The 13,715-nt window shown below is 42.4% G+C and overlaps 3 protein-coding genes across 3 annotated transcripts; 2 read left to right on the forward strand and 1 right to left on the reverse strand.

Annotated features, from left to right (window-relative positions):
• Positions 1–748: 748 nt before the first annotated feature.
• Positions 749–4,840, forward strand: LOC308086861 (kelch domain-containing protein 3-like; the record flags this gene model as incomplete). Its single annotated transcript, XM_080430504.1, has 2 exons — positions 749–1,615; positions 4,793–4,840. The coding sequence occupies 2 exons, from the start codon at positions 749–751 to the stop codon at positions 4,838–4,840; spliced, it is 915 nt and encodes a 304-aa protein (XP_080286630.1).
• A 1,272-nt stretch (positions 4,841–6,112) lies between these two features.
• LOC308086863 (transcription factor IIIB 90 kDa subunit-like) lies at positions 6,113–8,005 on the reverse strand (the record flags this gene model as incomplete). The annotated part of the gene is made up of 1 exon (XM_080430507.1): positions 6,113–8,005. The coding sequence occupies one exon, from the start codon at positions 8,003–8,005 to the stop codon at positions 6,113–6,115; it is 1,893 nt and encodes a 630-aa protein (XP_080286633.1).
• Positions 8,006–8,082: 77 nt separating this feature from the next.
• On the forward strand, positions 8,083–8,934 carry LOC308086864 (nuclear cap-binding protein subunit 2-like; the record flags this gene model as incomplete). Its single annotated transcript, XM_080430508.1, has 2 exons — positions 8,083–8,149; positions 8,474–8,934. The coding sequence occupies 2 exons, from the start codon at positions 8,083–8,085 to the stop codon at positions 8,932–8,934; spliced, it is 528 nt and encodes a 175-aa protein (XP_080286634.1).
• Positions 8,935–13,715: the final 4,781 nt, after the last annotated feature.

Here is a 13,715-nt window from a genome sequence, read left to right on the forward strand (position 1 = left end):
TCTCTAAAACACCCTGGGCAACACTCCACACATCCTAGAAAATGGCGGAAAATCTAAGGCAGGAGCTTATCGGTCACTGTGACAGTGAGTAGAGGCACATGTGTAAGCAAGAATACATAAGTGACAAAGATACAAAGTTCATAATAATAATAATAATAATAATAATAATAATAATAATAATAATAATAATAATAATAATAATAATAATAACAGGAAATAAGATAATTTACACTTACAGAAACAGAAATAGATAGGAACTAAAGTATGTGGAAGGGGGAAGCATATTAGAGACGGAACAGAGAGATTTGTGAATTGTTGAGGAAGAAGTATTTATTGCCTTGGAATTCTTCACAAAGCTGGATTCCCTTCAAATTATGTATTTACGTTTCAAGTCAGATTTATGCTTGCGTCTGAGTTTCGGTGTGCAACTCTGCCGTTCAACTTCTCGCTCATAGACGGGACTAAGGCGTGACTGGAGGACACACATGTGGAAGTTGGAGTGTTGGAATTTGGCTACACATGCACTCATAAAAACATACAACCTCAGGGTCGTAACATTCGGAAGATCAACAAGCATCGATTTCACTGATTGTCTAACGACACCCATCAGGCTTTGTGGATTGGCCAAGGTTTTTATGACGTTTGTCCTGTGTTATATAGTAAGTGTTTGTGTATGGACTCCACACTTTAATAGGACAAGACTTTCTGAATGACTTTATAAACATATCGTTGCTGGTCTTTGTAGGAAATGTTGCGCATCACAGCGCGTCTCACAGGAGGTCCATGCACCCAACATGCCGCTTCCGTGGCGGTGGGGAGTGAGGTGTACGCCTTTGGAGATCTCTGTTTCGGGGAGATCTCCAGGGACCAGATAGAGGTGCATGTTCTCAACACAGTGTCTTTGCGCTGGAGGAAGTTGCCTCTCGTGACAACTGAACGAGGAGAGCGCCCCCCTGAGGTTCCCTCTCAGTGCCTCGGCCACACAGCTGTGCTTATAGAAGATATCGTATACATCTGGGGAGGGTGTGATACACATTTATTTAATTTTAGTTTTAAGTACTACGACGTGCTTTATGCATTTGATTTGGACGCCCACAGCTGGTTCAGGCCCGAGGTATCAGGATCTCTTCCACAAGAGAGGATGTGTCACTCAGCCTGTGTCTTGGAGAAGGTCATGTATGTCTTTGGAGGAGCTATGTTTTGCGGTAAACACTGGGTCGATGAGCACAGTTTCTCCAAAGACATCTACAAATTGGACACCACCACAATGGTCTGGTCTTCAATTAACATCAGAGGAACCCCACCACCTACGTCAATACATCACTCTGCCACAATCATCGGGAAAAAGATGTTTGTATTTGGCGGTATAGGGGGTCAAAGCATCTGCAACGACCTCAGTGTTTTTGACATTGAGACCAACTGCTGGATGAGGACGCCTTCTGCAGACCTCTGGCCAAAATTTGGGTCTACTCCCTCAGCCTTTGCCCACAATGAAGAGCTGTGCTTGCTTAAAACCAATTATCTGTGGAAATGCAATCCAGAGATCTCCTCCTGGAAGAAGGTTGAGCCAAAGGGGAAGACACTGTGTTGGACGGATGGGATGTGCTGTTGCAAGGTGGGAGATCGTATCATCCTCTTTGGAGGATTTTACAGACCCAGTATCATGTACATCTTAGACTTAAGTCCTAGTCTGAAGACATTATGCAAGTTAGCAGTTATTCAGTTCAGCCTGGAGCAGTCAGGACTCCCACATGATATCAGGTGGGAACTGGCAAACATGACAACCAACAGCAAGTGAAAAGAACCTGAAGTCGGGTTTGAGGTTAACGATGATTTATGCCGGGCATTGGATAGTGTTTATGCCGGGTTCATGCAGAATGCTGGAGGTATGCTTTATTTTCTCCATCAAAGTTAATGTTTTTATTTTGTTTTGTAGCAGTGTTACTAAACGGTATTCAATCATAAATGCTACAGTACTAGTGATCTTGTGACTACGCAGAGGTGTCTTGTTTGAATATAACGTTTTTAAATGAATTTTTACAACTCGGTTTCACAATATACAGGAGGGCACCTGTGGTAAAGACAGTGACTGCCATTCCCACTTATACATTTTCAGCCTCACATGTTCAATTATGTTTTGTTTTTCCTGATTACATATTTATTAGTTTTATGTCGCAGTATAGTCATCATGACCTTTTGTTACAGATATCACCATTACCTTAGTTACAGCCTCATTGTCAGCACCAACCTTTTTTTTTTCTTACATTTTTATCCCACACTTTTGTAATCGCATTTTTTACACCCAGTGCCAATTGTCTATGTAATCCTGGGCACTACCTTCCCTCTGCCAGCCTAGGGAGGCCAGGGCCGAGCTCATGCCTCCTTCAATGCATGAGAGCCAACTGACCCTCTTATCACCTGACAGGGGAGAGTTTCCCTGGTTGGACGTAGCGCATGGAAGGAACACGTTATTCCAACCAGTTCCTTTCCCCTCCATCAGGCGCCCCGGCTGACCAGGGGGAGGCAGTATAGAGACCAGGATTACTACATGTTTTTGTGAGGGTACCTACCCTATGAGACACAGGGAGAACATGCAAACTCCACACAGAAAGGCCCTTTCGCCAACCCCACCTAGGGTATGGGCACTGATGACGCAGGGGAGAGAACACGCCCACAGCGCCCCCTGCGGGATTCGAACCCAGGACCTTCTAGCTGTGAGGCGCCAACTCTACCGACTGCGCCACCGTGCCCCCACCACCAATCATTTTGAATGCTACAATGCTAGCTATGTGTGTATTCAGGGAGTTTGTTTCACATCTTGACCCATTTTGCATGGCACATATTTCATTTCATGTTCATTTCATTTCCTTCAGGTTACAAATTACACAAAGGCAATAGTGGTTCGAAACGTACACATGTATTGTTTTAACAGATGTCCAAACATCATTGAACAAACACATACACTTCCTGTTATTGGGTCTGATACTTCTAATAGAGTCACACATGACTCCAGTGCTCTTTTTATAGGGAGGGGAAGGTACTTGGAACGTGCCACTTGGCAGGGGAGTTTGCATGGTAAATTAAACTGTATAACTCCTACAGATTGTGTCCAACCGTCACGCAAATCGGTGCACAGTATCTCTATAGTCATTAAACAAAACGGGTCTTTCAGATTTTTCATATTCCATCCTGATTGGCTAAAAATGACTTCCAAAGTTTGCAGGACTGCTCCGTTTTGAACAAAATGCCTCAAATCATGAACACAGCATGCAATTTCCGTGAATTTTTGAACATTCTCACTAGGTCGAGAAAGAAATGCCACTTGAAATGTTTCAAATCAACCTCATGGTGGCGCTATAACAGGCCGATTCGTGTTTTTACCCATAACTGCACCGATCTGTGTAAAGCTTTGCACTCCCTAGAGGGGAAAAACGTTTGCCCTGCATTTCTCACATCTGCCTTTTATAGGGCCACCAGGAGGCCGACTTATGTAAAACACATTTTTGGATATTACTCCTTCACATTTTATCCAAATGTCACGCAAATCAGTACACATGATCTCTATAGTCATGTGATCAAGACGGATCTGTTAGATTTTTCATATTCCATCCTGATTGGCTAAGATTGACTTCTAAAGCTTGCAGGAGTGGCCCGTTTTGAACAAAATGACGCAAAGCATGAACGCAGCGTCAGATTGCAGTGAAACTTTGCACGCACATTTGCACTACATTGAGGAAGAAATGCCACCATTTCCAGCTTGCCCTGTGATAGTGTCACCAGCAGGTCTAATTTAGCAACAACAAAAAATAACAAAATGCCTCAAATCATGAATGCAGTGTCTGATTGCCATCAAAGGCCTAAGAACAAATGGCACCCTTTCCACATTGGCCTATTATAGCACCACCAGGAGGCCACAATAACCTACCTGACCTGGCGGAGACCTGTGCGCCGAGGAGCACTTTTTCTAGTTATTACTGTTATTGTTATTATTATTTTTTTTTTATTATTTAAAAAGAAAGCAATTAACATTCATATATAACAGGGAGACATACCTGTAATGTCAGGCAGTCAAGTAAATGAAATCAAATGTTTTGTTATTTAATTCAGTATAGGACAACTTTTCTAATGGGCACAAATAAAGCAATCATCACTGCACTATGTGGGAAAGTAAACCTGATCACACAGGGGGAGCAGGGACAGAAGACGGTCTCAAAATGCCACTGTAAATAAACAACCATGAAGCCAGAGGATCATGGTAACGTTAGAATGCCATGTCTTTTATCTTTTAAATGTTTTGAGTTTAAAGACAACTTTGTATTTGGTGAGCAATGAGTGTAGGCCTAAGCAGTGCTCAACTGCAACTGCTGCTTAACAAGAGAGTGTTGTAAAAAAAGCTTGTAGCTTGTAATTCAGCTGAATTCTGCATGGCTTATATTAGCCTACATACACGCATAGCCTGTTGCTGTCCAGCGGCGGTGGTGCTGAAGCATTCGTTAATCGATACATGTAATCTGTTTATTTTTGTTGTGTCCTTCAGAACAAGCTTGTCTTGCGACTTGCTCAATAAGTGTCAGTGTGTGCTGATGGCAGGATATCAGATTTTACAGTAGGCTAGTGCATTTAAAAGATATTTTATCAGGGGGGACCCTCGAGAGTGCTTCACCCAAGGGCCTCTGTCTAGCTACTCTCCTGCATATACAAAACATGCAATAAACATGATCATATATCACAACAATACCCTAAGCTTCACATTATCTCATTCTCTTAATGACTCACTTTCGTTTTCTCATAGAGACAAGATCTTAGTGCCATGCATTTCAATGGTTCCCAAACCTTTTGACAATGTTCGTTTAGGTTTATTTCTTAGCACAACACTCAAAATACATAGCCTACATAAAGAAATAACTGGACACAGATTTTGGTTTTAAATAACAGTAGAGTTGACTGATTAGAGTGCACACACATAGTTAAAATTAAGTTGTCATTTTCATTTAAGCTAAATTTGCATTCCATTGATTCAGTTTTATTTGAGTCACTAGGTCCTGGGGGTTGGTGTTGGAGGCGTCTGGCTGGCAAAAGGTTTGCATATTATGACATGCCCAGAATAGGGACTCTGGTTCATCTGCTGTAGTGTTGTTGGTTAAATTGGACTGCCACCATATTCCTCCTGTATCATGTGGATGTAAAGTAGGCTACTAAGATGATAACTGCATAAAGTATATACTTTATCCAACTTTCCATAAAAAGGATTGCCCCCTACTTGAGAGCTCTGGTGCTTTACCAGTTAAACTTCTCCCCACCTGATTAGACAAGGATTTCTGATTTGGTTGCACTTGCATGTGGTTTGAGGCTGAACTTGCATATTATGACATTCCCAGAATAGGGACTCGGATTCATCTGCTTAAATACTGTAGTGTCGTTGGTTAAATTGGACTGCCACCGTGTTCCTCCTGTATCATGGGGAGGGGCAGGGGTTTATTAGCTGATATTTTTGTTGTACTATAATTATAATAAATAATAAGACATGTTTTGTCGTTATTGTAGTGTTGTATTGACATGTTTTATCGTTATTGTAGCTTTTATCAATTTAATCTCAGTCTATCTCCGCTCCAAGCTATGCTATACATTACACCCTGCTCAGCACATTAGAAGACAACCATTTAAGAGCAGGGAGATATACATCTATAACAAACCAACCCCCTCATGGGTAAAACAGAACCCTTAGGGAAAGCAGAGCCTACTGGTGGTGGTGGGAGAAAACAAAGCGCATACAACAAACATCCAGTCGCAGCACTGAAAGCAAGAGGAAGTACAATGAATCAGCTTCAGTGAGCTTAAGAAGACCGGCAATTTGGTCAGCTGCTTGACACGTCACATACAATACATCACCCACATGGTGCTGCACATGCGAGTAAACCTCTCGAGTGGAGGCTATCTGCCTGAACTAGCTTGCAAGCTACGTATCATTTTGTTCTGTTCAGTTCTCTCCTGTTGTGGTTGAGCTTAGTTGTTCTGTTATGTTGGCCTTTTTTGTAAAGGGCCCAGAAATATTGTTAAGTATTTGTGATACTCTTCTGTTTGGTAAATAGAAAATAACAAACTTTAACAATTTTCAACAAAACCTCTTGTGTCTCTCTGGTCTATCAGCTCGGTTCCTCACATATGGTAGTATCGTTGGGATGAGTGGGTGGAATCTCTTTCCCATCTTTCCAGTGGAAGCTGCCAGTCCCAGAACATTTGTGTAATTCAGGTTCATCTGTTGGTGCGAGGGCCTTCTCTGACTTACACCTTCACACATGCCTCGTGCTCTGGGGGAAGAGGATGGAGGAGGAGAGGAAGTCTTCATGCCCAGGTCTCTGATAACATCATAGTTGATTTTACTGGAGATCTTCTTGTGTTCCAACATCTTCTGTATGGCTTCACCTGCTGTGCTGTTCTCAGTCAACTGAGCTCTACGAGAAACACTCTTCTTTTTCTCTTTATACGTCCCCTGCTCCTTCTCTTTACTGATCTTATGTTCTTTTTCTCTCTGTTCTCTCAGATAATCTTCATTCTGTTTCATCCAAAGAGCTGTTTTATTCTCAATCTCTTTGTCATTCAGAATGTACTTGTCAATTTCCTGGTCATCAATTCCATCCAGGTCCAGCTCTCCATTCTCTGATCTGTCGTCATCGGTCTCAGTGTCTTCAGTCAGTGGTTGTACTGGGAGTTGTATTGGGAGCTGTAGAGGAACATGTCCCTGTATGGAGGCCAGTGGAGGGGGAAGAGAGACGGTCTCCTGTTCTCGATCGTCTTGTCCATCATTCTGTCCGTCCTCTTGATCCTGGAGGATGTGACACAGGAAGTCCTGGGTCAGGTGATTGGTGGCAGCATGTAGTTCCTCCTCCTCGCCCTCCTGCTGCTCCAAGTGGTTAGAGGTCATTGAGAGGGTCTCTTCATCCCCGGTGTCTATTTCCTTGGCAAAGGTAGCATAAATCCCTCTGAGTTTGGGTTGGCTGTTTTCTAGTTCTGTTTCTATCTCCTCTTTGTATGTGGTGAACTCCTCTTGGACCTGATCCAGATTCTTGACCAATTCCTGTTCCAGCTGGAGGATCTTGGTTTTCTGTTGACTGGCTATAAATGAGGGCGGGTCACATTCCTGTTCCAGTTCCAGATCGACGTGCATGAACTCACCGATGGTAAGCTGACTGGTGGGTGTGTCCTCAAACTCTGTCAGCCTCTTCCTGAGTGTTGCATGGCAGACCTTCACCACTCCAATTACATCCTTTACCGTACGACGAAACTCATGCATCCTGGCAGCTACCAGAAGAGCTGCTCCACAGAGGCCGGATGGTCGTCTTCCTGTGTGCATCCAGTCTCTTTTCATTCTTTGCAGGAGTCTCAGTGCTGTCATGGAAACCAGGGGGGTTTTCTCCCCAAACCCCAACATGTGAGAAAAACGAGGAACATAGAGGCAAGGATCTATAGCAGGGGCGTTGATACACAGCTCTCTGGCCACTAGGTTGAAGGTCCTTCCCAGAATGTAAACATTGACCTGTAGAATGTCACTGAGATCAAGAAGCATGTGGGGAGTTCTTTCAATCCTGCAGACCAAATATAGACAGGCAGCGATGATGTGTGTTATCCTTCGTCCCCTGGTCAGATGTTTACTGACGACCATTTTGAAGAAGTTAAAGGCTGTATCCAATTGGCGCTGATTTAACTGGAGCTGACTGCCGAGCTGGGATATCTGACGCCTCCCATTCTGTAATGTCTGGGTTCGCGAGTCTTTGCCGATGCTGCTGTAAAAGCCAGTTCCTAGAGCTGGAGTCTTCTCTGGAGCGTCTGCAGAGACAAACTGTCCCACAGTAGAAGCGATCCCACCAGTGCCTTCAACAAATTGGACTGTTGACACAATTATGCTGTCCTCCAGAACAGAACCACAGCTGGTACACACAGTATTCCCCAACGCCTCATCCGATTCGATGTCAGAACATCCACAGTGTTTACACACCTGAGACATCATGGTTAAATTAATCAATTAGCAATACTAGTGCAGACCCACAAGTCGGGGGTGACAGACGTCATTCGTGAGCAGTACCTATGAGAGTTATAAGAGTTATAAGAGTTGTTCGAGGCCAGTCTAGGATTCCAGTCATCTGTGACATCAGTACTATGACATCTGACATCAGACATCTCCATATTTGGGCACGTTGGGCAAGTATTTGGAAGGCTGATGCCTAGGATGACATCATCAATATGATTTCAGACATCTCCATATTTGGGCACAGACGCCTCAAGCTACATCTGATGACAACATTGGTTCTGGCCAATAAGACTTATCTAACTAATTGTACACTCGACCCCGTATTCCCTTGGATTTTATAGATTGTTATGAAAAGTCAAATTTAGGAACTATTTTCTATTTTACAGAAGAGTCGTCAAGGATTTCATAGTTTGATGCGTCGTGGAATTTATTCTACATAAGGTTGAGAACATGTTGATATAAGTCAATACAGAGACCAGCATTTTAAGGGTAACCAATATGAACAGGGTAAGCTGCTGAAGCAGAGTACTACCCTGTATGTGGGGAACCTGTCCTTCTATACCACTGAGGAACAGGTTTATGAGCTGTCCGCCAAAAGTGGAGATGTAAAGCGCATCGTCATTGGTCTGGATAAAGTCAAGAAGACTGCCTGTGGGTTCTGCTTTGTTGAATACTATACACGTGCAGATGCAGAATATGCCATGCGGTTTATTAATGGCACAAGGCTGGATGACCGCATCATTCGTACAGACTGGGATGCCGGATTTAAAGAGGGACGGCAGTATGGCCGTGGCAGGTCTGTTGGACAGGTAAGAGATGAGTACCGACAGGACTGCGACCCTGCCAGAGGAGGCTATGGTAAACTAGTTCAGCATCACAGAGTCCCTGAGGCACGCAGAAGCTTTTAAACACCAGAGCAAGTCTACTTGGACAGAAAGAAAGCCCAGCCCTGCATTCATCAGATCTCCAACAGTTGCAGGACTTTGCCTGGCCTAAAGCTTGGTCCATTCCGACATCCGAAAGGGAGGCAATATCTTACAATAAATGCACAAAATCACTGTACGTATGTCCGCCCATCTGTAGTTCACACATCTCGAGAACCGCCCGACTTGCCAACTTCAAATTCGGCGACCTAAGGGAGTTGAGAATCAGTTGCATAGACGCCGGTTAGGCGGTTGTTCAGGACCACCGATCCAACTGATACGCCCATATATAGGCCTAGGCATATATGGAGATCCAGTTTTGTAAAACCACAGATCCGCCCGCGCTGCCCATATATGGTCATGCGCATATATGGGACAGACCGACTTCAAACTTGGCTCGCACATAGACCAGGACTTGAGGGAGTGGGGTGCCCGGCGTCGAGTCCTTTTGATAGGCGACCGATCCGATCGATATGCCCATATATAGGCATAAATGGAGATCCAGTTGTCCAGAACCGCAAATCTAACCGATATGCCCATATATGGGCATACCCATCTATGGGCCTATATTGATGACTGGGAATCTCCATATATGGGCGTAAACAGACACAGGCAGACAGACACAGAGATCTCCATATATGGGTACAACACAGACAGGCACAACTGGTACAAGATTTCTCTTTTGGGTATTGAGCTAAAAAGTTTGGGAAACACTGGTTTACACCATTGTACAGAGTCAAACATTATTGCTACTACAGCCTAATGTTTTTTTAGATGTCAGAGTAACCCTCTAGATATCAGCAATTCCCTAAGAGATAAAAAGGTTCAGTGACAAATATAGAGCCGGTTTTTATGTAGCCTACTTCTGTCAAAGATCAAGGATAATGCCATCTGACAAAATTAACTTGTTTTGTAGCCTCTCTCTGTTCATTTCTATTACATTTTTTTAAAATGGTTTAAGGTGTGAAGAAAAGCATGCAGTTATCTCTTATTAGTTATCTCAATCTGCGTATACATAATTTTTTTATTAAAGGAGGAGTTCACCCAAAAAATGACTTATTTTCTATCAATTGCACACCCTATGAAGCCTTGAATCCATGGATTCTTTTTTGTTTTTGTCGCATTCCTAAGCTAATAATTTGATTCCCGTCTCCTACCGGCTAATGTATCCGGTAGGACACACAAAGTAGATTATTTGTGTCTCCTACCGGAAATACACACGGTCATCAAATTATTGTCTTAGGAATGCCACAAAAACTCAAATAAATCCATGAAATCAAGGCTTCATGGGGCGTGTAATTGATAGAAAATAAGTATTTTTTTTGGGTGAACTCCTCCTTTAAACTGATTTATGTACAAATATGGTCATGTACTGTATATGCATGTTTTGTCAATAAAAACATCAATCAATCAATCAATCAATCAATCAATCAATCAATCAATCATCCTTACTATTAGGAGCAGTGCTCGGGATACAATAGATCCTGCAATAGATCCTTCACTCAAAGATGTGCACATTTACTTTGTGGACTTTGTCACAACCTGGCTCAAAGGCGGACAAATTGGAGACCACACATGACTCTTAGAAACAAGAATAAGACATTTTAGAATAAGAAAAATAGGTAACTTAATTCTCACATTTTATTAAGTAGGCCTACATGAACGTAACAAAATATGCAATCAGTAAATCCGTGGTGTATGTAAGTGTATGAATGTGTGAGAAAACAAAAACCCAAATCAACCAATGCAAGGGCCAAACAACCAAACCAACCAAGGAGGAGAGACAGAATGAAGGCTCAGGCCCCAATACAGTAGAAGGTGAGTAATCCCCCCACCCAGGTGTCCAGGATTCCCCAATAATGATAGCCTGATTATCATACTGAAGCATGGGCATATTATGGTCTGGAGCCAGGCTACAACAATGAGGCTCTCCCCAAATGAGCCGGAAACCATAGAACAGAACAGGCCATTGGTCTGAAGCACCAAGGGGCCGTCACAACTTGAAATTACAACAGTGACCTCTTGTGGGTTAATAAATGTAGTTGAAATTATTCAAAGACAGGTCATTTTTTTATTTTTAAATGAGATGAATACAATTAATGATGTCCTTTAAGTCAGTAGGACAACTCCTAGAAGTGGTTTTCAAAGTGGGGTCTGGGGACCCCCAGGGCTCCTCGAAGGGGCTCCAGGGGGGTCCCCAGCAAAATGTGTTTGTATACCAGATCAGAATGCTTGAATGTTTGTAAACAAACAGGTGTGTCCAGGTAGAATGTCTATGGACGTTTTCACAATATAAAATAGAGTGTCCAGAACATTAGCTATGTCTAGTTTATAAAACTGTGGATATTTATATCAAAATAATATATTTATAATAGTCAATAAGTGTCCTGTTCTTCCAGAAATAAGGTTAATGAATAATACTGCTACAATGCGACACTGCCTGCTTTATCTACCCGGAAATACGTTTGGAAACACAAATCTTGTATGGGGGTCCCTGGCACAAAAAATATATATTTCAACTGACTCACCTTTTTGGTTACTGCATACATTTGTAAAGATTAGTTTATCATTTTTATATGGATGTTTGATTCATTTGCATAGGTTTAAACGTTTTTCAAACACTCGTCCTCCGTTGTAACGTAGCTATGGCTTTAATATATGTCAAGTGTTTAGGAAATGGATTCGCTCTATGTATTCCATCTCTGCTTACAAAAGGAGGATTTAAAGGTTGATGTCTCAATGCAGTGAGGGCACGTGTGACAGCCAGGTGGAACCTCCTTTAGAAGGACGGGACTGTTTGTGGGACATTGGTAGAAGCTGAGTGAGAGGGTTGTGACCTTCTAATCTCACATCAAAGTCTCAGCACTGACTGCAATGGGCCCTCACTTCTTCTCTCTCTATATAAAAGATTATAGACAGTTAGAAAGGCACGCTGCTTTCTTTTGAGTCGAGAGCAGACATTTTAAACAGAGACAGTACAATGTGCCAATGGTGACAGAGTAAAGCCTAATTTATACTTTGCCGTACGACTGTGTGGCGAAAATAACTGATAGCCTAGTGTTAAACGTGAAGCCACAAGCAGTGGTGTAAAGTAACTAAGTACATTTACTTAAGTACTGTACTTAAGTACAATTTTGAGATGCTTTTACTTTACTGGAGTATTTCCAATTGTCTATACTTTTACTTCTACTCCACTACATCTCAGAGGCAAATATTGTACTTTTACTCCACTACAATTATTTGAAAACTTTAGTTACTAGTTACTTTGCAGATATACATAATTACATTATAAAACATACTTTAACCACTTTAGCCCTATTTTATACCGAGGTTATTAGAAAATAGCAGATCTACAAGCTCACAACGCGTCGACGCGTTGTGAGCTTGTAGATCTGCTATTTTCAAACATTTTAGTACTTTTACTTTTGGTACTTTAAGTACATTTTGATACCAATACTTTTGTACTTTTACTCAAGTAAATTTTTTATTCCGGACTGTTACTTGTAACGGAGTACTTCTGCATTGCAGTATTGATACTTTTACTTAAGTAAAACAGTTGAGTACTTTTCCCACCACTGGCCACAAGGTGTAAATTAGGCGTAAACTGATTTTGACTGCCTATCAGGTATGGTTTAAGACCAAGGAGGCCCCCTGTTATCTTTTCAGGCCTCCAACACGATCACACACTACCCAGAGCGGGCAGTCAGGTGGGCACAAAAACACTATTCGAGTTGTATGGCATGTGTGGGTCAAGAAAACACATACACAGACATTTTATCATAGAGGATTTACATCGTACAGTAATAACAAAGAAAAATATCACATGGATGCAACTGGGATGTATCATCAGTGTTGTAGCCTGGGGTCATCGGGTGTTTCGGGTCTCGCAACATACAACATACACCCTCGCCCAGGTGACCCAGCCAGGGTTGATCAAGCCCCGACTTACGACTTACGTCCCAGTAGCTACCCACAGTCAGTCCTATAGGGAAAGACAGGGCCACTCAGTCCGCTTCTCCGGAAGTACTCTGCCGGGACTCGGGGAGGCTCTGGCACGTGGAGGGACTAGGCTCTGTGGGTTGTCTCCTGGCCAGGCTCCTCCTTCGTCTCACCAGGTCCAGGACCTGAGCGCTGCGCCAGATCCGGTGCACCGCCCCGATCCAAACATTTACTTCTGGCGTGATGTTTCCTTGGGCCGTGGTGGTACTGCAGGCTCCACTTGCGGATTGCTTGAATGGCCGAATTGAACAGTCTATAACCTATAGTATTTATATTCGATTTTTGCATGTAACAAACAACAAACAATTTGAATAAAAATAAATAGATAATAATACTCCTGTTATAGTCAGACAGCAAGAAAGGACTTGTAGGATGAGTGGCCCACTTATTTTAGTGATAAAATAAATATACTGTATAATGTAAATATATATTTAACTTAAGGGTATAATGTCGATGGGCTTCATGGTCCAGGGCCCCTGGTAGACAAGGGCCCCTGGGTACTGGCTCATTAGCCCGGTCCATAATCCGTCCATGCTGCCTGTGTGGAGTAGTGAGATGAACAGATTTTAGATTGATGTAAATCATTTGGGATTATATAGGATCCAGAACTGTACAATAACAAAATGTGGCTATGTTGAATCATATACAAACATGTCACATAATATTGCTGTATGAATAAACTGAAATAAGATGTTTTTACATATAGACAATAAAGAAAATCATGTAAGCTTTCTGTATAAGGTTTTATATGCTGCTGAAATAGGCTG

The sequence above is a fragment of the Gymnoscopelus braueri genome (assembly GCF_963280865.1).
Source record: "Gymnoscopelus braueri genome assembly, chromosome: 6".
Lineage (NCBI taxonomy): Eukaryota > Metazoa > Chordata > Actinopteri > Myctophiformes > Myctophidae > Gymnoscopelus > Gymnoscopelus braueri.